Genomic DNA, 27,396 nt, shown 5'->3' with positions numbered 1-27,396 from the left:
CGGACAATGTAATCAGGCCGGGATTTAGTTGCATTTTGTTACTTCTGTTGATAAGTCGTGTATTCAAGTGAACTTCAGTGTTAAAGTTTAATGTAGGTACTTTGTATATTAATCTATTCAGTGGCTGTAATCAATATATTGAAAAGGGTAAGCTTTTCTTAATTTACGTATGTATGTATATTCCCCTCAATCCTGAAAATCTAAAAAAATGTCTGGAATTGTTTCGTTAATTAGTTTTACTTTTAGATACTGATAGTTGATCCCTCAATGCTTCGCTATTGTTAATGTCTCCGATATCTTCCACCATTCACTACAGTATACTACAATGTTACTGTTATAAAACTATATTACATCGACATTAATTCGACTTATCTCATTCCGGTGCAGAGATATTGCGACCCTGGGGCGTCACTAACTTCTACCATTTAAACCACTCTCTAAAGACTCAAAATACAAGAACAAATTTTTAAACTATCAGCGATATCAGTCGTCTACTTTTCGCGTTTTCCGTGCACAAACATACGAGGGTTTAATTTTAATATATTAAAATTAAATAACATCATGTCCAATTCTCCATAAAACATGGTGGGTTTTAACATTTTTACAAGTGTTTTATTAGTGCTATACATTCTAGTTCAGTTCAATTCAGTGCCGAAAAATCTAAATATATATTTTTTTCATTTGCTTACAAAAAAGTGTATTTTAATTAAATGTAATTTAATGTTGTAACGTTGACATAGGCAAAAAAGATCCATATCAATTTTATTCGCATTTCAAAGGAAATAGACGCTACACTGGGCTCTGATGTCTCAATTTCCTTTCAAAATTGCCTTCGAAGAAAGCTTTAGAACCAAAGCCGGGTTCTCTCAGAACTAATATATTATGTAATAGTATTATAACTAGCTCTTACCGCCGTTTCGTAGATATGTAATTATATTTCATGTTCACTGTAACACAATCGTCCGGATACGGGAATTTCTTCCGAAAAAAACCTAGTAATACATCTACCTAATAGCATAATAATCTTTTTATATTATTGAATGTATGGGAATATGTCAATCTGAAGCTCTTTTATTCTTAAAATATTTCTGTAATTATTATCAATATTTGAATATTATATTCAATAGATTTAATATATTATTAATATTTTTTATGTCAACAAACTAAACTTTTAGATTCTAAATGTACTTATTTCTGAATTAATGTTTCCAAATGTGTCGTTTTAAAAAATATCTAATCTGTTGCGTCCATAGACATATGGTTGCGTCTAAATGTCTATGTAATGGTGACCGGATAAATCATCACACTGATAATTTATCACATCTTTAAAGAGTTATATAAAGTCGTGGAAAGTGATGAAACAAAAACTTTATTAACTAGGTTAAGTTGGTTAGGTTAGGTTAAAAAAAAAATTTCATCGTTTCTAATGACTTTATACCACTTTTTAAAAGTGTGTTGAATTGTCACTGTGTTGAGTTATCATGGAACCCTATGTAATATGTCTAAAAAAGTGTTATTTACGCTTTGAACTCTCCGTAATTTTTTCGGAGCAAAGTCATCATCGAGTTATTTGAATTTTATTATGATGTAGGTATTTATTTATATTCAAAATGTTTCGTTTATGCCAATCACATGTTTAGTTTAAAGTAGCCGAGACTTACTCAGATAGATGCCTATTTTATACTACAAACTGGTAATCTTATTATTATTTATTACTATTCTGGAAAAAAACAGTGGTATATTACGAATATACGAATCTGATCACTTTTCCAAACACGGTCCAACAGGTTGACAAAGGACAGCCTCCCTTGAAAAGCGTTCGATTGATTGTGTCCGGTTGTCAACGAAGTAGAGACTTCGTCATCTAAATTGCAACACATAATATCGACTTTTATAACTACGTACTTCCGTACTGTCAGTATGTTTTGCGTAGAGTCACCATATCACTTACTCACTATTGCTGCGTGCGAGTGTTAAATAATAGCTGTTCCGATGTCATGAAGGTTACGTAACTCTTTCTTTCTAGTAATAATAATAAATAGACAAATAATAGCTTTTCTGAAGTCATGAAGGTTAAGTAACTTTTTCTTTCTAGTAATAATAATAAATAGAGAAATAATAGCTGTTCCGAAGTCATGAATGTTTCATAACTTTTTATTTTTAGTAATAACAATAAATAGACACATAATAGCTGTTCCGAAGCCATGAATGTTTCATAACTTTTTATTTCTAGTAATAATAATACATAGACAAATAAATAATACTAGACAAACAATAGCTGTTCCGAAGTCATGAAGGTTACACACCTTTTTCTTATAGAATTTATAAAACTTGACGAAATTTCTATCACGAGCTATGCAGCTTTGAAAAACAATAAAACGACGCCATAATATTATGGATTTAACCCATTTTTCAATTTAAAAAAAATGCTTTTAAAAGAAGAGTCAGACTACCAGTAGAAAATATATTTAAATTAAAAAGGAACGACGTATTTATTTTGCTAAATTCTGACAGCAAAAGATTAATGTTCTAAGGGTCCTTGGCTAATTAGCCTTCTCAACTGTAAATTTTATTAATCAGAAGGAACACGAGTCACGCCGACGTGGCCTGTTTGTATTACATATTTCGTTACTTAATACTTGTTATTTTCTACATAATTTATTCCTATTCCTTATAATGACTAGCTTTCACGATTTGTTTATAGGAACAATATTTGTTTACAGGTGATTGGAAAATGCCCCTTAAACATACCGCGTTACTGTTTAAATTTAACCGATATTTTCAATCAAGATTGCTTCAAATGAAGTTGTAATGCCATGTTTAATTTATGCACAAACTAAATGTCGCAATGATAAATAGATGTTTGCTCTAGCACAGCGTAGCATGACAAGAGGAATAGTGCTACTGAATAAAATTTCTAAAACACTAGATATTATATTTTCTCTTTTATACGTCTATGGGGCTTACATTAGGTACATGAAATGGGTACATTTTGTATTCAAGGGTTGGTAGTAAACAATGGTTGCATACACATGTTAGGTACTTGCATTATTACAAATATATAGAAAAATATATTTGAAGTGAAGAAATTATTTAGGTGGGTTTTGAACGTCGACTTAGTTATATAAAAAATGTCGATATCATCTTTTTATTCGTTTGTTAAACTATGAAGGCGACGTATTGGCGAGTTTGCTTTATAATTTTTTTTGAACGGTGACATTGAAAAAAGTCCTTACGTCCAGTGTGTCGAGTTGGTACTTTTATGTTAAGGCGATGCCATACGTAGTAATGCAAAATCATATGTTTTTGGTTTGAAAATTTGGTCGCCAAAAAATGTTTCAGATGCTTTAATTAAATACTGCGAGTAGAATACATATTGGCCTTTAAAATAATCGAGTCTTTTTATAAGCCCAGAAAAAAATAGTGTAAAGGTCTATGAAAACTGTTTTAAAGTTCAAAATCTCCTACTTACGAACCCATTTTTGGTTTTGATTTTATTTTATAATGTGGAAAATTAAGTTATTTATAAAATAATCGAAAAAAAAAAATATTTATGCCTGAAAATCCCCAAAATAAAATAAAAGGCACTTTTTGGCCATGTTTTTTTCTTGCATAAATCAAAACAGGCGGATGGTGTTAAGCGGGAATTTAAACCTTATCGCCATCTACGTAAGGGTTGTTATTGATAACGGCTCAATTTAAAATATTACACGACGTAGTGCATCGCCTTAACTAGACAACTAGTCGAGCTCCGAATTAACAATTAAAATAAAAGAAGCATAGGTCGGTTCTCCTTCGTAGATCCTCAGGCATGTATTTTTAAGGTCTTTAATAAAACAAGTTGTAATTCATTTGTTTCAAGGGAATATTTAACTTAACATTAATAAATCGTAAAAACTGTCGCTGAATTCTTTCGAAATTTATAATGTAATTTTTTTTAGAGAGGTGACCAAACCACGGAATTAGTGATCTAAATGGTTACGAACTAATGAGACAAATGCAATTTTCATGACAGGAAGTGAATTATAGTTTTAATGGCTCTCAGCAAAACCTATGTCTAAAACTAATGTCTTCATAGTATTATTTGTAATGTGGTTTATGTGGTGGACACATTCTAGTTTTTCAGATATTTTTTTTTTTTTTTTTTTTTTTATTAAAAGTATACAATACAGAATATAGTATATTATATTAAGCATTGTACTCCCAGGAGTTAATAAACTCATTGCGGGAATTATACGCATTACATGAAACATATAGTTGTATGTATTAAATGGACATATAATGGGACATACACAACATTATTATATAACTCTGACCTTTCTAATTTCAGTTAATATCTCCAGTTGTATATATTTAATTGCCTTAATTATTATACATAAATCTTCTCAAATGTTAAAATAAGAAATCTTGTTCTGTGGATAATTAATCTGTTGTACAATAAAATCTTCTTCTTCTTCTTCCTAGCACTATCCCAACTCATTGCCTAGGTAGGCTGTTGGGGTCGGCTCTTCTCGTTCTCAGGTTATAACTTCTTCGGTTCTGAGTGTCGCTTTCATCTAGGCCGTTTCTTTGTAGGATTTTGGAGCATTGGGTCATCCAGGAGTTCTTTGGTCTACCTCTGGATGACTGTCTTTGAAGCTCTATAGACATTGCCTGCTTCACTGTGTGGTCTGGTGGTCTCCGTCTTATGTGCCCATACCATCTTAACTGTCGTTCCTCTAGCTTACTGTTTATGTCAGTGACACCCAGGCTACCACGAATGCGTGAGCTTTTAATTTTATCTTTTAATGATACTCCTGCGGTCCATCTAAGCATTCGCATTTCTGCTGATTCGAGTTGCCTAGAGTAGGAGTTGTACATAGTCCAGCATTCGGAGCCATACATTATCGCGGGTCTAACAATAGTCTGGTATGTCTTTCCTTTAAGTTTTATTGGCATTTTCGTGTCGCACAAAATTCCTGTTACGGATCTAAATTTCATCCATCCCACTCCTATCCTATGGTTGACATCCGCTGCACATCCTCCGTCTCTGTGGTAATCTGTTGTACAATAAAATAAAATTAAAATAACATCAATTTACTTGGTTCAGAAAAAAATTCAAATACATATACACGTATACACGTCTCGCGTCTCTCAGCGAACACGTACGGTGTAAACCATAGTGAGAACAATAAAACTTGTAAAAGTAAAATAAATAAACGGGCAGCGCTCAAAGTGATCAAAAATGGTGCAGTGCAAAAAATGCAAAAAATATCTCGCTAAAGACAGTGAAACAAGTAAGTGCAACGTCTGCAGTGGAACATTTCATAAATTATGTATAAATTCAAATAACACCACTGTCGGTAGGGAATTTATTTGCGAAATATGTGAAACACAACGATCGATAAACATGAACGCAGGTGATAACGCAGTCGTGAACATACGAGCCGAGGGCAGCGGGTCACAAGGTTCAAACCAAGAAAATATCCCAGAAATGAAGAATATTCTAAATGAAATAAATCAAAAAATTAGCATTATGTACAGTATGAAAAAAGATATGGAGACCCTCACACAGTCTACTGAATTTCTATCCAAAAAATACGACGAGCTAATATCGCTACACTTGGAATTGGGTAAAAAACTAAAAGAAAACGAGAACAAACTTAATGAAGTTATAAACAAAAATACATACCTAGAAAAATGTAACAAAGCACTGGAATATAGAATTCAAGAGATTGAACAAGCAGAAAAAAACTGTAATATTGAATTGTTTGGTCTGGAAATGAAAAAAAGTGAAAACATTGAAATACCCATTAAAAAAATTGCGGAAAAACTAAACACAAATTGCGACAACATTGAAAAAATTTGGAGACTTCCGAATAGAACAGACTCCAAACCGGCTAATGTAATAGTGAAGTTCTTACGTCAAAAATACCGAGACGAGTGGTTACAAAAAAAGAAAATCATACTGACAAACAATGATATATACGAAAATGGAAATAATGGCCGAATTTACATCAACGAAAATCTCACTAAAGAAAAAAAAGACCTCCTGTACATCACAAAACAAAAAATGAAAACAAAATTTAAATATATATGGGTTCAAAATGCAAAAATATTAGTAAGAAGTGAAGGTGAAGGCAAAATCATCCACATCAAAAATGAGAGTGATATAAACAGATATATTTAACAATAAAATAAAAACACCTTTTGACCCGGAACACTTATTTTATCAGTTATAAATTCACGTCATGGAAGATTCAACACTATTTCAAACTCATAAATTTATAAAATGCTATAATTTGGATAGCTGGATAAATGATACAAAGATCAAAATGAGGTTTGTGGCTATTCACCTAAATATAAGATCACTAAAAAAGAATTTTAATTCATTTATTGCACAAATTAATGACGTTCTGCAGTTTATTGACGTAATCTTTCTAACGGAAATAAATACTAAAAACGAAACAATATCTATGTTCAATATTCCAAACTTCATCGCGATTGCAAATACTCGAGAAAAAAGAAGAGGAGGAGGACTTATCATGTACTTAAAAAACAATCATACTTTTAAAGAAACAAACAATTCTTTTAAAAGCTGCGAGACAATCTGCGGGGAAATAACCACTGTTTGTCAAGATATCATAAACATCCTTGCAATATATCGTCCGCCGAGCAGCAACAAGAATATATATCTGAAGGAACTAAAGCAAATATTACAAATGACCTCATCTGATTCAAATTACTTGTACTGTGGTGTCATTAACCTGAACCTATTGGATACCAAAAATAGTGTAATTACAGAATATCAAAATCTACTCAGTGAAAATGGTTTAGAAAGTGTAATATTAGATGTGACCCGGGATGAAATATTAAACGGTAAAAATGTTTATTCATGTATCGACCATATTGCAATACGTAACCGTTGTAACACTGTATTTTCATGTATTGTAACTAACAAAATATCCGACCATTATATAACAGGAGTAGCAATCGGGAAAGAGGTACTTACAAAGGATTTAAATAAAAAAAGGGAAATCATTGATAGTAAAATGGTATATTCTAAATTAAAACTAGTAAATTGGGGAAAACTATTACAAACTGAATGTCCCTCAGAACTGTACTATAGTTTGAAAAATATATTTGAAAATATTTATTCGTCCTCGAAGAAAGAAATATCATTTGTAAATAATCTTAGGCACAGCAATCCGTGGGTTACTGAAGAAATCAAGAACATGATTAAAAAAAGAGATTATCTTTACCGAAAATGTAAGAATAGCCCAAATAACCCGGTATTTCGTTTAGAATATACTAGACATAGAAACAAAACAAACAAACATATTAATATTACTAAAAACGCATTCCACAAAAATGTAATAAATAGCTTAAACGGAAACCCGAGGAAACTCTGGGACGAAATAAACAAACTAATAGGAAAACCTAAACAAAATTTAGATAAAATAATCCTTCAACATATGGGAAATCAAGGAGACACAAAATTTTTATGCGATAAATTTGCTACAACATTCGTAAATGAAATAAAAGACATTAGACACAATTGTACTACAAAATTCTTAGATCGTAACATGTATACAACTCCTGCTATTATGTCAATGAGATTTAGACCTGTAACAGAAAAAGATATAAAAAAAATAATTAATGATATGGATGTTAAAAAGTCAGAAGGCAACGACCAAATAAGAATTAAAGACCTGAAGTTAATTGCTGATAATATAATTCCAGTCCTTACTAAATTAATTAACCTTTGTGTAAATAAAAGCATCATGCCTGACGAACTTAAAACATCCATCATCAGACCTATTTATAAATCAGGAAATCACAAAGATTTCACAAACTATCGACCAATTGCGATTCTCTCGTGTATTGATAAAATTATTGAAAGAGCTATTTTTAACCAAATACAATTTTTTATAGAAAAAAACAGAATCATAAATCCCATACAGTACGGATTTCAAAAAGAAAAAAGTACTACACAATTACTTTCTAATTTCACTGACCACATAAATTGTCATTTAAATGAAAAATATTACGTTGGTATAATTTTTATAGACTTTAAAAAGGCCTTTGACACATTGGACCATCAAACATTACTAAAGGCAATGGAAGAATGTGGTATTAGAGGTCCTTTAAATAAAATGTTTAAAAATTATCTGTTAAATAGAAAAATTAAAGTTAAAATTGACGGAATTTACAGTGATGAAATGTTAACAGACACTGGAGTAGCAACAGGGTCGATATCGGGACCTACGTGTTATTTAATGCAAGTAAACAGTTTACCTAACGTAATAAAACGTTGTAAATGTTACATGTTTGCAGATGATACTTGCATCATATGTGCTGACAGAAATCTACAGAAAATTGAGGAATTTTTACAAACAGACCTAAATAACATAATTAAATGGTCCCACGACAATGGAATTATTATTAACGCAAAAAAAACAAAATATATGCTTATACACTCTCCATATGCAAGTTGTCAGGATAAAGAACTACATATAAAAAGTCATTCATACGATTGTTTTCACACAAAAAACCAATCTCTGCCATGTAAATGCCCAAACATAGAAAAAGTTTACCAATATACATACCTTGGTCTTACAATAGATGTCAATTTTAACTGGTCAAATCACATTGAAAATGTATGTAATAGATTAAGATCCATATTAGGGAAATTTTATCACCTAAAAAACTTTGTCAATAAAAATATATTATACTGTATATATAATGCATTAGCGGAATCAATTATAGGATACGGAGTAAATAGTTACGGATTAACGTATAAAACGTACTTAAATAAAATAGAACAATTACAAATCCGTTTCCTAAAATTGATATCAGGCAAAAAAAAATACAATTATGTGTAGGCGATTATAAAAAAATGTTTTCTTTGTGTAATGTGCTCTCTATACATAGTAGGATAGATTACCAACTAACGCTAGATGAATTCTGGAATACAGAATTCAAAAAACCTGTAAACCATAACTACCCTACTAGGCATAGAGAAGCACAAATGTTTATTATTTAAATATCGCAAAATGTATACGGAGATAGAACAAAAAGACATAAAATTCCGGAATTGTTTAACTCATTACCAGAAGATATTAAAAATGAGACATGTCATTCAAAAATAAAAACGAAAATTAGATCGTTCTACCTCCGTCAAACATAAAAACAATTAATATTGTGGTACCAAGATATCAAGTTGAAATTAAATATATTGTTATAAGCTAATAAATAGAAAAACTGAGAGATTTCTTACAATTAAACTGATTAATCAGTTTTGTAAGATCTAAGTGAGAGAAAATAATGTACAAATAAAAAAAACTGAATAAACACATATAACAAAAAAAAAAAAAAATGTTTCAAAACTCACAGAGATTGCACCCATTGGAAAAGAGAAAGCCACCGGAGGGGCTCCGATCATCACAACTTTCGTGAAGGTTATTTAAATGACTTTCTAGCCACAGAAGCGTTGCGTCGTATCGGGAGCTTTCACTCCCTACAGGAACAAAACGCTATCGAGAATTTTTTACCTTCGTTTTATTCTTTTCTGTACTTTGCTTATAGTAGCTTCTAGCGTTTTTGCAAAACCTAGTACTAGTAGTAGAAATATATACAATTATGTACTCTTAAGTATTTTAAATTTACAAACATGTTTAGAATTTTTTCTGCATAAAATAAGACTTTGCGTAGGTACTTATACTACCTATATATTTTTGTGTTATGTAACAATTGCCATGGTATTTATTTGTTGTTACATTTTATTGTTGAACTTATTTGTTTTACGCACAGTATTACCGCTGTGATATTTACCAAAGAACTGATTATTTAATGCCACAAGCACAATAAATACAACTAATTTATGAAAATGATTTATTGCTTGTTAAGTACATAATTTTGTATTGCACACCATTAGACGGTATTATTTTTAATAAATTAAAAACAATCACGAAGTTGCTTATCGCGCTGATTGGTATGTTGTCATCTGCCTGTTCTCCCTCTTTCTAAATGACGCATGTTAGAAGTTTAAATGGATCGCTCAGCGGCAGAATCACATAAAGCGTGTTGGTTGTGTTTGTCTCTCAGCTAACATTGTTAGCTGTTATCAAATTAGCGGTATGGCTTTCAGCCGATACAATTTAGTTATTTTGTGCATTGTGATTTATTGTTTTGTTGGCCTGGCTTGATTGGTGCTGGTTTCTGCTTTCAGGCCCGCGATCCCCCCGGCGATAGCCTCCCACTACCAAAAGACTCCTCCCCACAACAAGAAATGCCGACGAGCACCAGGGAGCTTCAGCAAACGTCCTCTGAAGGTAACCACCCTTCTGAACACTGCCTACAAAATATACAGAACTAACTAGATAATACTAATATATATACTCGGAACAATTCAAGATGGTTCTGCAACTAACGATTCGTAACCTACCTATTATATATATATACCTCCCCTTCACCCAACCATAATTATACATAAATATTAACGGTACTCCGAGTATGCTAAACACTTCTCGAACACGCGTAGTCTCTCGATTTAGTAGTCATGCTAACGAGTGATTCGTAATGATATCATCAACTTTTTATTATTAATAATAATCATTTCTTCAATAATTTAAAAATAACGTCGTGGCGCTATTTAAATTAAATAACTTTGTTTAAACCGCTACATTTCTATTAATAAATATCAACATATTTCGAAACCGATGGTTCCTTCATAAGGATACGAAGCGTACTGAACTATTGAAACATCTTTTTATACAGGTAAAACTTAAAAGTTAAAGAGCACCTTAGGTGTTTGATTAATAATAATTATTCCGAAATTGCCAACCACATTTGGAAAGAAAACATTATTTTAACATAAACGTTTAAAAATTGCTCGTACAAAATAAAATGAACTAAATTTGAAATATTAGAAAATACAAAAGGTTAATATTATGAAGTATCGCAGTCCCCACGGGAAATTATAAATGTAGGATTTGGAAAGGTGAAAGTATTTATAAATGTAAGGTTTGGGAAGCTGAAAGTATCTATAAATGTATGTTTTAGGAAGCTGAAAGTATTTATAAATGTAAGTTTTTGGAAAAATGAAAGTACTTAGAAATGTATGATTTGGGAAGCTGAAAGTATTTATAAATGTAGGATTTGTGAAACTGAAAGTATTTATAAAAAAATTGCCTCAGGATCGATCAGAAACACACGAATGAACCTGTTAGATACACACCGTTATTAATCGCTAATAATTATTAGAGAATCAGATTTGGAACTGTCAAAAACTTAAAGAAAAGAAATACTCATTTCAAATAGAGAATTATTATTTAAACGCTTGGTTCCCACAATTTTTAAATTTAAAACGAGTTAAGTTTGAACGTGGATAATTTAACGCATTACGCAGGAATATTTAACATCATCACATAGAACCAAAATTAGTTTGATGATATACAAATACATTTTTTTTAAATAGCCATCTACTAAATTTATATTCTACATAATTATTGTATTTAAGCGCCTTGTTTTTGTTACATAATACCTACATTTGTAAATATATAAAATAATATGTAATTATTTCATATTATTGTTTTACATAATACCTAACTAATTAATTATTATCCCTCCCATCGCTTACTTTTTAATCTTGTCTATATATACACTCTTATACGTAATACTATTTTTTTCAAATACCTTCATACTTTGTATCAAGGACCCGTTGGTTTCGAGACATGTTGATATTAATTTTATAAAAAAATGTAGGTTAAACACAATTATCTATTATCATTGAAATATATTTAAATAAGTAGCAACGTCTGTCTTGAATGTCTGGTACAGCCTGTCATTAACAGCTCTTAAGTATAATTACAAACACACTTAACTGTTACATTGTAAAAATAATCTACGAATTGGCGTCGTACCAAATTTGGAATGCTTCCCTCGATTTCCAAAGGTCTAAGGTAGGTGGATAAAAAATTCATGCGTGCTAAGTTTTTCATTCTATTGTGATTATTTTATGTGTTAACCTAAATTATCTGTATGTAGTTTAACGCTTATTGAATTTAAGATGAACATTGATGTTTTTACGTGAAGCCTAAAATACTAAACAAACTTTGTGTATATCGTTTAATTTATTCGAACATGACAATCGGTTACGACTCAACCCTACCTTCTTCAGGGCTTATAAACTTATATCTAACTTCAAACCGGTTGGAGTGTTTATACAATGGTCTATCATTTAATACTTGTAATGTTCCACCACAAAATTACACTTTTCTAATAAATAAAACTCGTATCAAAAACAATCCAGTATTAGACTTTCCTTCTGTTTGGTTCTGACTTCTCGTTTCACATTTTTAGATCATTCATCATGTATCTTCATTTCGTCTTCAAAAAGTGCTACTTATAAATTCCACCCCGTATTTATAAGAGGCCGGGGAAAGCGTAGCATGATCGGAGTTTTCAATTGCTGGGGAAGAGTGTAGTATCTAGTATTTACCCTGATGATGTACAATGTAAGACTATCCGAAACATTCGTTAAAGACGGAGCTCGGAGGTGGGAAACCCAACGTCCGAAATTATTGCTCGTTCTGATGCTTGCTCTGCAGAATTCTGTTTTCTACCCTCTTCCCGTGTGGCGTGCAGGAACAATGGGTATAATCTAAACATTCCGGTAATTAAAACAAACATTCTGAAAGATTCATATAATCGTGCGATGTATCTAATCCATCCGAAATGACAAAAACACAATGCCTGCGTTTTGATTTATATTAGTCTCCCTCAGAATTTCTATATCGTAATCGGTATTTCCATTTCTTAATTTATTTATTATTATTATATACATTTATTCATTCAAAGGAATTTGAGATTTTTATAATTAAATTAGATTATACCCATCTCCACAGAATATTCTCTGTAATAATAAATTGGTGTACATACTTCCTCCTTTTTCGAAATGAGGCATTATAATGTTGTATTATTTTATATTTCGTGCCGATCAAAATATTATAATATTCAATTTTTATCGGTGCTTTCAATTGATTGCGGTGTTTAATGCCTTGGCGTTATGTCAGAAACTCTGCGTGTCGTCATCAGTGCGTTTTTGAAATGTAGCGTGAGTGCGTCGCTCCCGCGTCGCACCCGCGTCGCACCCGCGTCGCACCCGCGTCGCACCCGCGTCGCACCCGCGTCGCACCCGCGTCGCACCCGCGTCGCATCCGCGTCGCACCCGCGTTTCACTTGTCACACATAAATTACAATAACGAGATACACGGACACGGGACGAGAAATTCTAAGCACATTAGATTGCCAACAAGAAAAAAAACAAGCACCCAAAAATTTCTGATGTACCAGGCCGTTCAACTCTATAACAAAATCCCGAAGGAAATTGCTGTGATAGAAAATATTAATAAGTTCAAAAATGAATTAAGAAAATATGTCTATCTCAATTATTAATGTTTCTTTTTTTGTGACTTTATTGAAATATTTAAAGAAAGATTATGTTTGCCAAACAATGTACATGTTTATATGTTTATAAAACTATTAGCACACACGAAGATGTGAGCTAACTTAAGATGAATAAATAAATAAACACCGGGCGAAACGCGGGTGCGATTTTAATGAAAAATAATCTCAAGAGCGATGTGTTAGGTGGTAGGTATTATCAGTGCCTCGCATAGGACCGGCCCTGGTCCCTTGCACCCGAAAACTCCGCTCCCATAGAAGCAATGCGTGGAGCACACGGCAGGCCGCCCATCGGACTTGAAATACGTTAGCAAACAGATTTGATCATTTACCATCAACGGGTATCTGAAAGGAACGTCTTGTATTTAGCATGTGACTTATAAAATCCTTAAGGCTCCGTAGTAAGCGTTCAAAGATGGTTTGAAAGAGAGTACATTGATGTATTATACATGGAGATATGTAAATACGAATGTTAGAGGGAGCGCACTAATATTGAAAAAACGATAATAATTAAGTGAAAATGGTGAAAATATTTAATAAAACACGACTCGTTTGAAATAGAGCAAAAATCTCTTGACAAATGCCGAAGTTACATTTAAAGATAAAATGTGATTTTTTTCTAACCTATAAAATATTAAATAACAGAACGAAACGTGTTTTATATAATTTTCGGAGTTTACTTTGCGATTTTTTTCTATCTTGGGAATTTCTGCTTTACAAATGTATAGATAGGTACTACCTATCTTAAAAAATACCATATATTTTTTTGGAACTTCGAAACTTAAAGTGTTCTAGAGAATAATTATAAATCGGTAAAAAATTGAAATGCGTAGGCAAAGTAGTTTAAATACCTCTTTCTTTTGTTTTAGCGAATATTTCATTAAAAAAATTATTTATGGTTTTATAAATAAAATTCTTCGGCACTACCCAAAAAATTAAAACAGATTTTAGTGGAAATGATTTATGTAGTATTTTCTTTCGAATTAAATTGTCTATAAATTACTTTAGTTAGTTAGCGTTACAGTTTCTTTGAATGATAATGGAAATATTTTCGTCTGCGGCGCTTTTCTTGTGCGTTCTGTGATTGTTTTATTAAATGGTTACCGTTTTATAAAATACAAAAGTTACCCTACCATATTTTATTTAGAAACCATGACTTAAGATTTAGCGTTTATTTTGGTAATTGTGAAAAGCGATATTTTAGTTAGGTGCATAATTAATTTTTTTGATTTATAATAAGTTTAAACCTATTGGTTTCGGCAGTTTGGACGTTTGTGCGGTATTTACATAAAATATGAAAAGTTTACACTATCGATGCCGTCGACTGCAAATTTAACCTTATCAAGCTATATATGAACGCTGCCCCCCTGACTCTGGCAATATATTTAAAATGGATACGTTGGCCCTCCGACTAAAAAGGTTGTGCGTTAGTACAAATAAAAGTAGAACAATAAATAAATATATAGGTACGAGTATTTTTTTTGATAACATTAAACATGGTGAAAATAAATAATAATGTGTCCATTCCAACATGCAAAACTCAAAATATATTCATCTTTATTTATAAAAGTACGTGACAGGTTGTGGCATTTTTGATTTTCGCACGAAAGCGACGGCCCTTCGAACACTGCACCGGCGGCCTGGGGGTGGCGGGGGTTTATCGGTCTTCCCGTTTCAGTCACTCAGCGCTTTAAGTTTGCAGCGGACGTGCACTATCTGTCACTTACCATTGGGGCATTTTGCGCGAGATTTCCCTATCAACTTGTATCTTTCGTGGTGAAATGAGTGAGGGTCTGCAGACTCCACCCTCAGATTGGGGGACCCGCTCAGACTCCCTATGGCACTTCACTATCAACCGTAAAATAGGTATCTTGTTTTTTTTTTAATTTGTCAATTCTTCTTGATCTTAATCTATTCACCCGTTGTGTAAGAATTATAACATTACTCTCTATCCTCCATTGAAATCGGTGTTCATAAACCTAAAAAAAACTTAAAAAATATTTTACATTCATTAATTCTAATTGGTTATTTTAGAATTAAGGTTGCTCTCAGGTATGGACCGATGCGAGCAAGAAACGCAACAGCCTTTCGCTTGTAAATAATGTAACATTTGTTACAAAGTTGCGATGAAATGCATGAACCTAGGAATAATTAAGAAAAATTAATATTTATTTTCTGTTGTTTTATTAACTTTTTACAAACATTATTAATTTCATGTATCAATTTTTAATGACAATAAACGCCTAGGGTATCGATTCTCCAATCCAGGCCGCTCGCAATCGCCGTCGGAAGCACATGCATTGGTCGACATTATTATACTTGAGTTCCGTCGACGGTATACATACATACGCCAAACGTCAAAAGTCATTCCACTCGAACCACTCGTTGTTCGAGTGGAATGACATCATCATTTCCAAGCTATAGAAGCGTTGCTTAGTGCCTTCGTACTCACCTTACTACGACTTTTGCCCGGAGAACGAATTGAGATGAGTATATGCATTGCTAATATTTCACAATTGAAGGGGCGAACCATTGCGCGACCTTTTTCATCCAAAACTAAATCTGCATTTGAGGCCGAAATACGCAACCAAACCTAAAAACTACTTTTTTAATCAAAATATGTAGCATAAATCTACTACGGATATGTGCTACTTTATTTATCTTCGTTTAAAATTAGAAAATATGATCAGTTAAAAAAACGATTTTCACGATTTTAGAGGCAAGTTTGGAAATTATTTGTGACTTAATGGTAATTACTAAAAAAATAATCTCTCCTATTTTACTGTGCAAATATAATGAAATATAAAATACAAAATAAATGAATTATTAAAAAAACTTTTAATGGGTTGAAATTTAGTTTTCAAACGATAGATTTACGCTGGAACACAAATGTTTGTATAGTAAAATGTAAAATTGTCTTATATAAATTTTAAATTCTGACACAAAAAATGCTTTTTTTACAATGTTTTATTTAATATATATGTCATTGTAGGTTGGGAAAGATTATTTTTTTAATAATTACCGTTATCACACAAAATATTGTCATAGTTGCCTCTTAAACTGTTAAAAATAAAAATTTTGAATGGCTTATATTTTCTAATTGAAAAAACAAATAAATAAAGCAGCACATCTCCGTACTAGATATTTGCAATATCTTTTGACAAAAAAATATTATTTAATTTGGTCAAGTATTTGAAGAAGGTCGCGCAGCAGTTCTTCTTAACATGTTTTCACATTTTAAACATTTCACATTTTTGACGTGTTTGCGCAATATAAAAGTTGATTCCTTGTAATTGTATTTACTGTTTTACTGTGGTGAAATAAGAACACGATTATAATTGTGTTGAGTTTAATAAATAAACCATTCTTATTGACAATCGATTAACAAGTGCTTGACAGGAAGAGGTTCCGAAGAAAAGACAATCTTAGGCATAGATAATAAACAAAGATAATATCTAGGCATTAGTGTTACTATATCCAACATTTACTTACACACGCATTAGGGATTTATGTTACAAAAAATGGAATTCTTATAAAATTCACGCCAATCAAAAAATAAAACGTCCGAAATGACCTAATTTTTAATACGGGAATATCATGCGTCAGTCTGCCAAACTGCGATGTTCCCAGCTCTTTCGCAGTCCAGTTAAAGATTTATTAGTAAGAACAAAAATATTAGTTCGAACTCAAATCTGGGCTTGCACAGTCTTTATTCAAAGTTTAAGTAAAACACCGTTTAACGCTTGGGAAGTGATTTTTTACTAGAAAAGCTTTTGTATAAATTAACGCTACTTCTTGAATAGTGGTTTAAACAAAGCAATATTTAAAAAAATAATAGTGAAACACTTAGTTTTAGCCACTGTTTTTACTGCTACAAATCAACATGTTTCGGAACCAAGGGTTCCTTCATCATGATACAAAGTATACTAATAATGAGAATGACATACAAGTAGTATTATAGACATAAATAAAACTGTAAGAAATAAGTGATGGGAGAGGATTAGAAGGAGGAGATAACTAATTAGATATTAATGAGAAACGGGCGTCGCCAGCTTCCAAGCTAGGGGGGTAGCTTAATTTTTTTATAGAGCTTACGGGAAAAAAACTAAATAGTCTGAATAAACTTGAAATTAGTACATACAAGCTGACGTGTACCCGGCGTCGCTCGGGTTCAATTCCTCATTAAACTCGGAGCTTGTGTAACTATAGCTTCCCAAACTGAAGTGAGTGGTGACAGCGAAGGGGGTGGAAAATTGGTTATACTTATCTCAAAAGGCACGGAAAAGCCAAAAAAACTAGATTGAAGCTCAAACCAATAAATGCTTTCGATTCGAGAGTCAGTTTCCCAACAATATTTTGACGAAAATCCTTTAGTATATTCTTAAACCTTTTTAAAATATCAGTCTAACCAGCTAGTAGCCGATTAGACAAATACGTCAGATTCCCACCCATGGGACGTGAGTTCAAAAACACTGCTAGCTAAGTCCTCCATCATTGCACATGCAGCATTTTTCGCTGAAATAACAATGTGAAACATTTATTCCTGTTTCCACACTGTTTATCATTATATATTGGCTGCCACCCCTGCCCTCGCCTATGATGACAAAACAAATTTAGGAGATAGCTGATAGTAATAAATATTTGGTTATTAATTATATTTAATTCACTTCTTATTTGTAAAATTACGTTAATTATCTGATTGTAAAACTCTGATATTTGTATCCAGATCCTTATTTATATGATTTGTTTTTAAAATATGGTTAGCGAATTCAGAATAATAATTATGATTTAAACACCTCGTATGCTCTTTGATTCTATGTAGTGTTAATTTTTAGAAGTTATTCTATGAAAAAAAAATGTTGCAATCTTACTAACAAAAAATAGTTAATGTATTTAAAAATGTGTTTTTTAGTTTTATAATTAATATTGTGAATTTGTTTTGCTGACAAACTGCTTTGGCAATTTAGAGGGTGCTTATAGTGAAGAATATTTAAAAAAAATATATTATCAATTAAATGAATATTTAGCTGAATCTTCATATTTTATTATGGTAGTCGAAATTAACATATTTTTCGAAGGCTCTTTTTATGTAAAATATAATAAAATTAAGCTAGACATAATATTAATGAAGAATTGGAAATTTATTGTGTGGCAACATTATGTTATTATTACTAAACCAAATAAAAAAAAAAAAATAAAAAAAAAAAATATATATAAAAAATATATATGGGCGATAGTATATAAACAGAATGGCGACATCCCAGACAGCGGGTAGCATCGACAATGCACCCAGACATTGAGGGGTATTATACCAAAACCTCCTAAATCACACTAGGAGGTTTTGATTATAATCGTAATAATACCGTACGGTACAATGTTAGTAATAATACTGTCGACATCCAACATTATGTATGTGGTATGTTCGTATAAGTACAATGCTCCGGGACTCATTAAGCCTAATTCCTTTATACGGAGACAGTTCCATTGTGATATTTCGATTCACTAGCTGCTTGGCTCTGCATAATACCTAAGGATTATTATTAATTGCTAAATTTTAATCTCTGTCGATTTGCGTGCGATGTCTTCCGTCACCTAAAATAGGTATCTACTGTTCGTAGTTGGTACGCCCTCCGGCATACCTACGTTGGTTGCTTATAATTGGATCTGCTTGCGGGTTTAATTGTTTCATGACGAGAACACCACAAGGTTCGATATGGTACCTCGCTTTTAGGTATCTTATTTTTACCTATTATCTTACCAGACCGAGGGGTGAAGGGTGGGGGGGGGGATATCATTTTTATAAAATTGTTGATCTTTCAACATCATCGTTACGAACATAATATATATAATTATGAATGTTTTAAGGAAAAGCTCTTAAAAACACATCACACACAATAAACCAATTAGTCGATTATTCTGTAAAAAAATGTGGAAGGCTGATCTTCGACAGTCTCGACGCCATTTAGTGATGACTGCATCTCTTGCATTATTAAATTAATAAAATTGAAACATTAAAGAGTTATTTGATTAAATTTGTTAAAAATCATACTATCTAGGTAAGGGAGAAAATCGACTGATCTGAAGATTAACGTGATAGATTAGGTGCCCTTACGCGGAAGATCCTGAGTTCACATCCTCGTCGCCACATTAAACTTTCTTTTTGCATACTTTTTTACTAAAACCTATTACTTGGTGATTATTAACATTATTATAATATTTTGTATAATTGAGATGGCTTTATCTGTTTATTCGATTATTTTGTGAACTTCAGTTTTGATATTTTCAAACGCTTCAGGAAAATCTACAATTTTCCCCTTACTTTCTGCCATTTTCTAGTTCCTATAAGTATATATCTGTGTTCTTTTATTTGCTATCATTTAGGCTTTGTTCCTAAAATTCATTAGCCGTTCACGCCCTTGAATACTATTTTTATTTACTCGCCTGCAATATTAATCATTTTCTTATTTCCTCGCATTCTACTCAAATAACTGAGGGATAAACATTACCCCACGGAGTTTACTTTCACATTTTTCGCCACCTATATGCTATTTTGTTTTATACAATAATTATAGGAAATGTCGCCCCTGTTACAAAATTCATAATTTCGTTAGAAAAATATCACTATTCTTTGGCATTATTTTATTAACGCAGCTAAATCATTTTGTGTTAAATCAATTTATTGAATATATGACTCCTACTGGTTATACTAATTTCGATTGTATCATTATTATATATATAATTATTATGAACTGATTACTAGTTGAAATTATATTTTAAGCATTAATTTGTGTTGTGTATTATTATTTACACATTTAGCCGATACCTATTAGTAATATTCTGATCCAATGTGAATATTACATCATATATTTCAATAAAGTCATTTTAAAAAAAAAATTACAGATTTTTTCTTTTAATACAGGGTTTTCCAATAAGAGGTGTTATTTTGATATTCAATCGTAAAAGATCAATGGTTTCGTTGCTTGTGTGGCACGTAGCGCCGTCTCGTTGAAAGTAAACGTTGTCCAGGTCAATACCATCCAATTCCGGCCATAAAAAATCATTAATCATCTCTCGATAGCGATCCATTCACCGTAACTGTTGCTACAGCCTCATTTTCGAAAAAGTAAGGTCCAATGACTCCGCCGGACCATAAACCGCACCAAACAGTCACACGTTGAGGATAGAGAGGCTTTTAAACGATAAGTATTGGGTTTACCGAGCCCCAGATGCGACAATTTTACTTGTTGACGAAGCCACCGAGGTGGAAATGGGCCTCATCACTCAAGATGATTTGCATTTGATTCACTCAAGTGAATTTTAATAATTTCAAAGCGTGTATCGTTCCATTTGTATTAATGGCGTAGTTTCTAATTTTCAAATGTCAAAAAATGACAGCTTCAAAAGTAACATCTACCCAAATAGCGGGCTATTCAAAATAACACCTCTTATTGGAAAACCCTGTAGTATGATATATTGTTTATTTTATGCGGTTGTAGGAAATGTTTTATTTTGGTGTTTATTTTCCCAAATGTCCATCCCTAAATAGGTACAAAACAATAATTAAATACTTTTGTAAAATTGTAACTCAAATGTTTTTTTTTCTGGAAAATTCATAAAATCGAGGAAAATGTCACATCGCGCCGTTCTTCATGCACAGGTTGTAGGGAAATCTGTTTTTTTTCTGGATTGTCAAATTATTATTCAACAATCCAATTTTAGGCATTCTGGTTCTCATTTTATATTTAATTGGTTTGTTTTGGACGATTTACATTGTGCTCTGGTTAAAATAGGGATTTATTAATTGATATGGTTGACCGTGAACATGATACCTGATTATCTTCAGACATCACTCATCCTGTATTATGCACCGTACTGCATTGTTTCTGCGGATGGTGCACTTTTATCATAAGTTTCTATCCATAAACACGTGGTAAGTTTTTACATTGACTACCTATTCGTTAAAACTTTTAGTTTAAAATTATATTACAGTAGGTACCAAACGGATCCTTTTGAATAAATTGCGTTTTTGTTCTGCGAGCTATTTTTACCGGAAATTCGAAAATTTCGTGTGTTTTTATTATGTGCCTACAAAGTATTGAAAGAAGATCTCCAATATAATTTCTCTTCTCTTTTATTGTATGCATCATTTTTAAATTATGGACTAATTTTAAAATTTCTTTTTTCGTGCAACATTACATCATACTTCTACCAAGCAACATTACATCATACTTCTACCATGCAACGTTACATCATAATTCTAGCATGCAACATTTCATCATAGTTCTACAATGAAACATTACATCATACTTCTACCATGCAACGTTACATCATACTTCTAGCAAGCAACATTATATCATAGTTCTACAATGAAACATTACATCATACTTCTACCATGCAACATTACACTATACTTCTACCATGCAACATTACATCATACTTCTACCATGCAACGTTACATCATACTTCTACTATGCAACATTACATCATACTTCTACCATGCAACGTTACATCATACTTCTACCATGCAACATTACATCATACTTCTACCATGCAACATTACAAATTTACATAGATGATATTCTAAATAAACTGCACTATAAAAAAATAGCAATCTTAAACAAACATAAATTTTCCCAACTATAAATTTCTTTTCTCCGTTAGTTTTACGAGATCTGTTATTATTCACAATGTACCAAAAATATAATCGAAAATACATAGTACCGTCAAAATTCTTTTATTGTATTTGTTTCTTCGGAAATAAGTCATTAACCCTGTAAATAACTTATTTTTTGTTATTGGTGCCCTTTTTTACTCATTTAAAGTACGCTCTAGCGTGTTTAAATCGCACTTTATGGAACGCGCGTTTTTTAAAGTTACCATGGCAACATCAACAAATCAACAAAATGTGAAGTCTAAATGTCAATTGTGTTTTTCCATTTCCATGACAACAAGATATTGTGATGTCACATCACGAATTCATTAATAGTTCTTATTTCCAAATTTTTAATAATAATATCAATATTTATGTTTTCAAAGTGTACCAATAAAAAAATAGCGTAAAGTATTCGTGGATAACTGGTCTTTAAAACACTTGCTTTATTTCGAGCACTCGGCTACGCCGTCGTGCTCGAAAAATCGCGCGTGTTTTAAAGACCTGTTTATCCACTTATACTTTAATATACTATTATATATTTATTTAAATTTTACTTAGTCAATACAAATTATTATTGCCTAATTATAACTCATAAAATTAACCTAGTTTAGACTGGGTGGTTTGAAATATTCGCCACTTCGTCCATAAATAGCTAATCAGTGCCATTTGAACATTCGGTGCGTTTCAGATTTAGAATAAACTGCGATCAGCTGATATGCATAAAAACACCGCAACCTTATTACATTATATAGTATGTTCATTTTTGTGTATTTATATTTAGGTAGGAGCCTGGCAATTCAGTTTTACCCCCGAAATTTTCATGTTTGCTTAATTTGGACCCTTGCTTTATGGTGTTCTGAAATGTAATGTTCTATAATATTTACTGTGTCCCGTCACCGACTGCCTAGGTTCCGCCGACTCCTCGGAGGCTAGCCTGCCATCTGCAGAGCTGCAGCTGCTCGCCCGGCTGGAGGAGGCCAACAGAATGATTGAAGCCGACGCCAAGTCGCTCAACTCGCTCTCCGGCGCCTCGGGCCACTCGCGCAACTCCATCTCGGAGGCGTCTGGCCACTCCCGCAAGAGCTCCACCGCCTCACAAGTCTCCCTCGCCTCTGGTAAGCTAAATACATTTAAAAAAATCTGAATACCGCACATAAGTCCCAATTGCTCCCAACCTTCTGGAGCCAGTTGGATTGTAACGGTGGGAGTGTAAAGAGAAATTTAGAAATTCGTACATTTCCGTAAGGTTTTACAAGAGCAATAAATAATATTATGATTGTAAGGACATTAAAAACGTTTTAAATCTGGGATAATGATGTTTTTAGAACTAAGGAGAATATATATTTGTGTTGAATTTTTGAAGTGAAACTTCTTTACTCGCGTTATGCATTTTCGAGGACCGGAGTAAAACCGAATCATGACCGTCACGAAAAACCGTGATCATTTCGCTATAGGAGCCTAGCTAATATTATATACCTAGTTTAGGTCACTCTCCAAACTCAGCTTCGCGGTCTAGAGGCAGAGCGCCCGACTGTCGTCGTGAAGAACCGAGGTTCGATCCCCGCTTTAACTATTTTTTTTTTCTTTGAGATTTTTTTAATACGAGGAAAAGTGATAAAATGCTCTCGTGCTGCGACTTTGTCAGGCATACATATAAGAAGATATCTACATGATTTGTAATAATGTAGTAAAAAATTACATAATTTTTTTAATTTTAACCGAGAATCTCCCGAAATGTCTAAATCCATTTAGTGAGACTCTAGACCGGCAGGTGTTCACTCGAGTAATTGGCTAGAAGTAACGGTCGGTACCTATATGATATTTTGGTCGAAATATAGCTTACAAATCGAGCCGGTAGAGTCGCTCTGTATTTTGATTAATTATTTTTATTTTGAATCATTAAAATTACTAATCAAGGCCGATAACGCGACTAATTACCCTCGCAGACGTGAGTGACAAGTTTTTTTAGTAAAAAACACAGCCGTAAGTGAGTTTTTAAAAATTTAGAAATGTTTTTCAAATTCAGACTCCATACGGGTATGAGACTGTTAAAACACGATAGATCTTTTCCAAAACGGACAAATATACGGAAATATTTTGAAAAACGACAGATATGACTTCACACTGCCGATATATCTTCGATTCAACCCTATATAAAGCGTTAACGAGAGGTTATGTGATATTATTCATTTAACGAAAATTTGCGCGGGACAAGTCAATTGAGGAGTACACGTTGTATACGCGGTTCTCGTCGCGCGAGATACCTCTCCTCGCGGTCTAGAGGCAGAGCGTTCGACACTCGTTATGCAGGACCCGGGTTCGAATCCCATATTTTTATAACTTTTCATTTTTTTTTATCACATGCTACTTATAAATATGTCAATATTAGGAATCTAGCTAAACACTCATTTGTTAACAACACGCCTATAAATAAATTTATGCTTTTTAAAACTATAATGTACAGCATTCTGAATAATAATAATATGAAATGAAAAGAGAGAGAGAAGAATACTAAAAGTTTCACTTCCGTCGTGCGTAGGCTTGCCACACACTGTATTTTTTTTCTTATTGGGTGGGTTGGTACCATTGATGTTTTATTTTAGTCTATGGTTGGTACCTATTTCTATTGCGACAACTGATTTGTAGCTAGTTTTAACAAAGGCAAAAACGTTTATTTTTTGAGTCCCACCAACTGCTCCCGACTATCCGCAGGTATTGAGACTATGACATTCACAATTGGGGTATGTTGCGAGGCTGAGGGTAGCAAGGGGGAATGAGATGGGAAAGAGGAACGTGTGGAATTACCTAACTACTCAGATCTGGTCGTCAAATATGGTCAAAGTCATTTGAAGCAGCGTTTCGATTCTGAATGGTCGTCTTTCACCTGGACGATCCTGAGAGTATCTTCCACCGTGTAACATAGAGTTAAGTTAGGATCAGTATAATGTTAATAGTTCTTTATTAAAAGTTCATATTCGTTTCTTGCTGTTCACATCAAATCCACAAGTTCTTATTCCTTTGAAATCTTATCGCCTTTATTCTCATGTATCTGTATCGTATTCAACTATTTTATAATCCAAAGTACGTATACTCCATATGGACTGTGTGGGACAGCACTAACCTTCCCACATATACAGGAATAAATAATTAATTAATATTATTATTATATAATTGTTTCCAGTGGCCAGCCATGGCGCGTACGGTGGCTCTGAGGAAACTGAGGAGGACGGCTGGTGTCAGTGGGGTCGACTGGTGACGGACTGGGACGCGCAGTGGAAGCGCAAGACCGCTGTCATCCGCGACATGGTGCACCGCGGTGTGCCGCACCACTTCCGCCCGTTGGTTTGGCAGCTGCTCTGCCACGCTGAGAAGGCACCCGAGAAGAAACTCTACTCCAACCTGCTCATGGTACAATCAATTATGCTAAAAATACATAAAAAAATTTCTCTCATATAGTGGATATCTTTTCTGTGAAATCATTGGAAATAACTTGAAAAACTTTCTTATAGTTCTTCTGGAAACAGTGCCACCAAGTTGCATTTCACCTCAAGAGTTGGCAACGATGAGGGAACTCAACAGAGCTCTGTCTTGATACACTCCTTACTCAGTCCAAATTCTTTTCTTATGTAACATAATAAATACCCTTCTGTTATTCAGACTTTTGACATGACCCGACTGAAATAAGTATTTTGATAAAAGGCCACTTAGATTTTGACGAACCAACCCATATAAAAATATATAAAAACATTGGAGGTGGTTTATCAATTTTTTTTATTTCGTAAAAGCATGTAGTCCTACAATTGCCAGTTTTTTTTTTTACATTTACTCCACGTAGGAGGTCTGAGGAAAAAAAATATCGTTTTGCCGTAAGCACGTGAATTTGTTGGTTTAGTTAACAGTGTTAGTGAGGAGAAAGGCATCTTTTTGCTTGAATAACCGCATTTGCCACAGTGTTCTCCTCAATATTATATCTTCAGAATGATATATTCTTAAAGAGAGAACTCATACCTACATTTTGGTATCGGTTTTATTTGAGTGGCCTTCGAGGTTGTCTGCCTGATGCTTCTTCCCATACAAAAGTTGTCAGAATGCAGTTTTTTCAAAACTAATTAGCGGTCAACTTTTGCCATTAGTTTTAGTAAGGTGGCATGTCGGATATTTTCCCCCTATAAATGACACCGGAAGTGGTCGCTTTCCAGGACTCCCCCCGAGTTGAAATCTGGCTGAATGCGATTTTTTTTTACTAATCTTATTTGAGATTAATGCCCAGCACTCATTTGGTTGAAGTGGCCTATCGGTTAAAATATTTACAGTCATCGCTTGGACTATTATTATAATCCTGCTACTTTACCCTACGCTTTGCGTTCTTTTCGTGTCTCCTTATGGTAATAAGGTTTTTCCACAACATGCCAATTCCATTTTAATTGAATTCTGTTAAACTTTCAACATTTACCCCTGAATACTACCCAATCAAATAAATAATATGCATAAATACAGCCTCATGATACCGTATATTCATGTGTGTGCAATATTTCAGATCTGTTCGCCGTATGAAAGGCAGATCCGCCGTGACATTTACCGTACATACCCCGAGCATGACTTCTTCAAGGAAAAGGACGGCGCCGGACAAGAGGCTCTTTTTAACGTCATCAAAGCCTATTCTCTCCACGACAGGGAGGTGGGCTACTGCCAAGGAACAGCTTTCATTGTTGGTCTACTTCTCCTACAGGTAAATGTTTTTTCTTCGTTATGTGTGTTCATTTGTCATTTTTGATTTCTTTAATTTTTAGAGTATTGTGCTGTGTTGTTCTTCTTCCTCCTTCTTGACCCAACTCGCCTTGTAGTGTTGATGATGGATACTGTAAATCTGTCCGAAACAATGCTTCTAGAAAGAGGAGGAAAGCAATTTCAAGCCTAGTACATATATATTTGTTTTTAAATTGAAAATTATGGTTTTTCGATAGGGCAATGTTCATTTAGCGCGATCGATTTGCTAAACTGGTCAGCTGACATGATACATACATCGTCGAGGGCCAGTAAAGTGACAATTATATTTTGAAAGTGAAATGCATCGTCTATTAAAATTGAATATTAAAATTAAAGTTTCATTAATGTTTTACATTGAACCGATCTTTCAACAACAAAAAAATGGTGTTAATCGAACCTTTTATTACTGTTCTACAACTAAATAAACGAGATGTCATTATTAACCCTTAAGTAAAGTGGTGAACCATACTTAGGTAAGTGATGTGGTGGGTCCCTGGGATACATATGACATGTGTGTGCCAGCTGACTAT

At 33.1% G+C, this 27,396-nt stretch overlaps 1 protein-coding gene across 1 annotated transcript in view; it reads left to right on the top strand.

Annotated features, from left to right (window-relative positions):
* Nucleotides 1–27,396, top strand: part of Evi5 (ecotropic viral integration site 5) — a 196,649-nt gene that overhangs the window by 144,615 nt on the left and 24,638 nt on the right. Inside the window, exons 3-6 of the mRNA XM_089646099.1 lie at nt 10,211–10,313; nt 23,008–23,214; nt 25,281–25,507; nt 26,637–26,828. Coding sequence (XP_089502225.1) covers nt 10,211–10,313; nt 23,008–23,214; nt 25,281–25,507; nt 26,637–26,828 — 729 coding nt within the window. The remainder of the gene's footprint in view (nt 1–10,210; nt 10,314–23,007; nt 23,215–25,280; nt 25,508–26,636; nt 26,829–27,396) is intronic.

This window comes from Hesperophylax consimilis, chromosome 23 (assembly GCF_061612785.1).
Source record: "Hesperophylax consimilis isolate HC1 chromosome 23, BYU_Hcon_1.0, whole genome shotgun sequence".
Classification (NCBI taxonomy): Eukaryota; Metazoa; Arthropoda; class Insecta; order Trichoptera; family Limnephilidae; genus Hesperophylax; species Hesperophylax consimilis.
The sequence above is the reverse complement of the archived record's forward strand: the minus strand, read 5'-3'. Positions and strand labels throughout refer to the sequence as shown.